The sequence below is a fragment of the Arachis ipaensis genome, chromosome B07 (genome assembly GCF_000816755.2).
Source record: "Arachis ipaensis cultivar K30076 chromosome B07, Araip1.1, whole genome shotgun sequence".
NCBI lineage: Eukaryota > Viridiplantae > Streptophyta > Magnoliopsida > Fabales > Fabaceae > Arachis > Arachis ipaensis.
Genome location: NC_029791.2, coordinates 2,276,423 through 2,281,604, shown reverse-complemented (window position 1 = coordinate 2,281,604; position 5,182 = coordinate 2,276,423). Strand labels below are relative to the sequence as shown.

Here is a 5,182-nt window from a genome sequence, read left to right as displayed (position 1 = left end):
ATATTATTTTTTAAATTTAAACTTGTAATTTTAGTGAAGTAAAGAGAACTGCACATGAATTTTAAAGTAGTTGGAAGTTTTAACATAGGAAAGAAAATTAATTGAGAAAAAAGAAAAAACTAAAACATGTGGTTTTTATTTGATTGTGTTATAGATGAAGCAAGACATAGAGGAGAAAAGTAAGAAGGAAGATATGGTGGGAAGAACATTCCTAGACATGGGTGTTGCTGGTTTTGGTGAAAAGGATAATGATCCTTCTCAACAATCTTCAGATATCAAACTTGGAGCAGGAGGAGAAAGCAAAAGCATGGTTGATAATAATAATAATAATATTGTTTTGGAGAAAGACAATAATAATAATAAAGTTGATGGTGGAAACAGAGAGAGAAACACAACAATGGTTACTGATGAAGGATTATCAGGTTGGCTCTCTAACAAGGTTTCAACGAGGTTGAATTCTTTCAGGGATGTTGATCAAGCTTCTGAAACCATGTCTATGATCAAGAAAGCACGTGTATCAGTGAGAGCAAGATCAGAATCTTCCATGGTAATAACCAACCATATATAATCATTCTTAGATTTAATATTTTATTTTGCATATCTTGAAATCGATACTATTTTAATAAATACTTAATAACACTATTCCTCTACACATCATTAAATAATTTGACACTTTTGATTAAATTATTATCTAACACGTTTGATTAAATTATTATCTAACGGCTATCAATTATCGACTTTACATGAAATTAATTGATAACCACACATGAGTTTCCATCAAAATCCAAAGTGTTCTTAATTAATTATGTATTTACATTAATTGTTTGTTGATGCAGATTGCAGACGGATGCCAATGGCGAAAGTATGGACAGAAAATGGCAAAAGGAAATCCATGTCCGCGAGCTTATTATCGTTGCACCATGAGTACTGGTTGTCCTGTTCGCAAACAAGTACTATACACTTTCTTTTCAATTATTATATTAAATATTAATATATTATTTATAAAAAAAATTTCTTTTTTTATCATTTTCAATGTTTTTTACTTTTAGATTTTGTGAAAGAGAATATTAAGATTGTTTCCTCTTTTCGCTTCCCTATTTTCGTTTCTTTCTTAACAAAATCCGAAAAATGGAAATAGAAAATAAAAACACAAATTAAAAGTTATATTTAGAATTGGTTTTTATTTTTATTTTTATTTTTCATACTTTTAAAATTTTATGAAAAAAATAGAAAATAATAAAGAAGTAAAGTATATTTTTTATTTTTAAAGTTTGATAAAAGTTTTAAAAATATTTTTAAGTTTTATTTTGTTTCAGTTTTTATTCCACAAATTTTTAATTTGTAACAAATATATTCCCGATAACTAAATTTTAAAAATATTTAAGACCAATTCAACAATAATACATGATAATTATATTTGATTTACTTGTGTTAAAAGTTGTTTTTATGTAATTGTTGTTGAATTGGTTCTAAATTTTTTAAAAAGTTAATTGTCATAGGTATATTTGATACAAATAAAAAAATTTTAAGATAAAATTGTAATAAAATAAAATTTAAAGATATTTTTAAAACTTTTATAAAACGTTAGAAACAAAAAGTATACGTTATCCGTGATAAAAACTAGAGATACATAATCAAAAGTAGTGTTGCTTAAAATATTAACTATAGTAGAAATTAAGGTTTGGTTTGGTAAAGCTTTTTGAAGGGGTGCTTGTGCTTTTTAAAAGTTCAAGCACCTCATTTTGTGTTTGGTAAATAAAAAAATCATGTGCTTGTGTTTGCAGCTTTTAAAAGATTGGGATACTTTTGAAAGCACCTAAGATAGAGCTTTTTAAAGTTGGCTTGTGCTTTTCAAAATTTAAAAGTCTAATATAATCTCACATATTAACTAATTTTCAAATTTAATACTTTCATTTATGTCTATTATAGTATTTTTAAATTTTAAAAACTATTTTACTAAATGCAATTATTGTTGCTTGTATTTATTAAAAGCAATTTTTAATTTGATTTATCAAACATAAATACTACAACTTTTAAAAAATTATCTTTTAAAAGTTAGCTTTTATAAGTTACTTTTGAAAAGTAAAAGCTTTATCAAACTAAGCCTAAGTATGATTTGATGATAGGTACAAAGGTGTGCTGAAGATAGAAGTGTGTTGATAACAACATATGAAGGCCAACACAACCATCCACTCCCTCCAACTGCCAAGGCAATGGCCTCAACCACCTCTGCCGCCGCCTCCATGCTCCTCTCCGGTTCGATGCCAAGCGCCGACGGCCTAATCAACCCCACCATACTCGAAAGCGCCACCCTTCCTTGCTCTCAAAACATGGCTACACTCTCAGCTTCAGCTCCATTTCCAACCATAACTTTGGACCTAACACAAACCGCCACAAATAATAATAACAATAATAACAACAACAACTTTAACCCAAATTCTTTAAGGGATTTGCCTAATAATCAAAGCCAACAACTTAGTCTCTTAACACCCCTTTTGGCTCAGAAATTTATGTCAGCTCCAAACATGTTTGGACATGTTCTTAATGGTGATCAAAGCAAGATTATTTCAGGATTACAAGGATCAATTGACACAACAACAACAGGTTCATCTTTTGCTGATACAATAAATGCTGCAACTGCTGCTATCACTGCTGATCCTAATTTCACTTCAGCTCTTGTTGCTGCCATATCTTCCATCATTGGAAATTCAACACATCATCATCAAAGCAGTAACAATAATGATGCATGAGATGACATTGAGAAGATCATCATCATCACAAAGTTAATTCAATTTTGTTAGTGTTTCATTTAATTAATTTAATGTTATTATTATAGCTAGCTAGCTAGGCTCATCACATCATCAAATTCTAGATAGGTAGAGACAAATTTAATTAATTAGTGAAGTTCATAAAATTGATGAGTCATTAGTAGTGAGTAGTAGTAGTAGTATGTAGTATCAATCCATATTATTTTTTTGGTAATAAGCTTATTAAGGTTAGTGACTAGTGATGAGTTAGCATGACCAGTCATAGTTGTAGAATCCACAAAATAAGCATATATTAAATGCATTCTCTTTTTCAACTTATTATTGTATTTAAAATATTTTTTCTCTTATATTACGTAATATTAAACTTAAGAACATTTGTCAACGAGTTATAACTCAAATGACATAGTCTCTCTATATTCAACTAAAAGTCGCAAATTCGAGTCTCTTTAAGAAAAAAGGAGTAATAGTTAATGTTATTAATAATATACTTATGAATAATATCAACAATAACGAATATTAAGTCACCAAAAGAAAAAACCTAAGAACATTTGTGTGTGTTGGTAGTGACAGTGACAAAGGTTTCTACTCACATGAAGATATAAGATAATTAAGATGTGGATACTTAGTATATCATAATATCAATAAATTTAGTCAAATATTTTATATTATTTAATAATTAATAATTATTAATTTTATATAAAAATATCTTTATGTAAATAATCTTTTAAAATTAAATTATTTTTATGTTTTTTACGTATTTTTTAAGCCGATAAATTAAATATTAATCCATGGTAAATATTAATTTTATTTAAAATTTTGTCACTTACCAATAAATTAAATGATTGTATATAAAAAATAATATTTAAATCTTAGATTTTTTTTTTTTGTCCACGGTATCCCCTAACCTGATAAGTCAAAGACTAATTCGTCGCGGATCTGAGTTCTATTTAAGGGTCTGTCGCTGACCAATGGGTTACTGCATGTACAAGGCGGGATTCGAACTCTCGACACTTGTTTAAGCGGACGAGTGAGCTGATCACTCGACCAACCCAAGTTAGTTAAATCTTAGATTTTTATTTAAACGAACGGTGAAACTCTAATCACAATTATAAAAACAATTTGAAGAATGGCCCAAAAGAAAGAGAAAAGACATAACAAATTTTGGCCCATTAATAAAGTTTCTTTTTGTGTAAGTGCCCACTATATATATACACATATATTTACACACTACATTTCATGGAAGATGCAAACACTGCTGCTCTTCGTAGCCGTTATCTTCCTTCCTAAGTCCTAACACTCAAACCAACTTCTAAGTTCTAAGTATCTACTCTTACTCCTTTGTTTCATTCTCAATGCTTTTTCTTGTTATCTCCCCAATATCTATGTTTAATTGACCACACTTCCTCTGTTTTTGTTTTCAGCTTCTAGTATTCAGTAATCTTTCGGTTCTGTATTCTGCCGTCTCCACAAAAGCGTAGTTTGTAAGCATATACCTTTATTACACTAAGGTGATTCCTCTTTTATCTCACTTTTTGCATTAAAAAAAGGTTCTTTTGTTCACTTTTGCTTTTGCTTCTGTTTTTTTTAATGAACTTCATGTTGCTTTCATGACCCTTTTTTTCTAGCTATACTTAACAAGAATACAATAAGGAATTTGGAAACTTTTTCGTGTTCTATTAATTGTTTTGTGTTATTGTCTTTGTCTTTGTGTTCTGATTGTATAGAGATCTATAGTTCATTGAAGAAACTTTCTATAGAGCAAAAATGGCTGCTACTTCATTGTTATCCTCGTGCTGCATGCATATGGGAATGGTTCCTCCCAAAATGGCTGCAAATTATTTGAGCGCTCAGCCATTTGATCATCTGAAGTTAAGGTCATTTGGGGGTCCGGAATCATCGGAAAAATTAAAACTTTTGCACAAAGGTGATGAGTTCCTGTGCCGGGTTGCTCAGGTTGAAAGAGTGCCTTCCTTCTCTGTGGGGCAAAAGTTTCAGCTTGATGATGTGATTGAAGCTCAGCAATTTGATAGAGATACACTTGGTGCCATATTTGAAGTTGCAAGGAACATGGAGAATATTGAAAAGAGCCAAATTCTAAAGGGATATCTCATGGCTACCTTGTTCTATGAGCCATCAACAAGAACTAGGCTTTCATTTGAATCTGCAATGAAAAGGTTAGGTGGGGAAGTTCTCACAACTGAAAATGCAAGGGAGTTTTCCTCCGCGGCTAAGGGAGAGACGCTTGAAGGCGAGTCTGCCTTTAAATTAACAATGTAGAGTTGCTTTATGTGTTCATCATTCTATCTAAATTTTTATTTTTAATGTCACTCTACATCTTGAACAGATACCATAAGAACAGTTGAAGGTTACTCTGATATAATCGTGATGCGCCATTTTGAAAGCGGAGCTGCCAA

At 30.3% G+C, this 5,182-nt stretch overlaps 2 protein-coding genes across 2 annotated transcripts in view; both read left to right on the top strand.

The window, feature by feature from the left end:
• The window catches only part of LOC107606432 (probable WRKY transcription factor 31), a 7,455-nt gene extending 4,580 nt beyond the window's left edge, over window positions 1-2,875 (top strand). Inside the window, exons 4-6 of the mRNA XM_016308497.2 lie at window positions 155-547; window positions 837-950; window positions 2,127-2,875. Of these exons, the coding sequence (XP_016163983.1) occupies window positions 155-547; window positions 837-950; window positions 2,127-2,750 (1,131 nt within the window). The 3' untranslated portion in view covers window positions 2,751-2,875. The remainder of the gene's footprint in view (window positions 1-154; window positions 548-836; window positions 951-2,126) is intronic.
• LOC107609061 (aspartate carbamoyltransferase 1, chloroplastic) overlaps window positions 3,988-5,182 on the top strand; it is a gene marked incomplete in the record, with an annotated part of 3,206 nt that continues 2,011 nt past the window's right edge. The window contains 4 exon segments of the mRNA XM_016310891.2: window positions 3,988-4,088; window positions 4,190-4,276; window positions 4,493-5,016; window positions 5,113-5,182. Coding sequence (XP_016166377.1) covers window positions 4,533-5,016; window positions 5,113-5,182 — 554 coding nt within the window.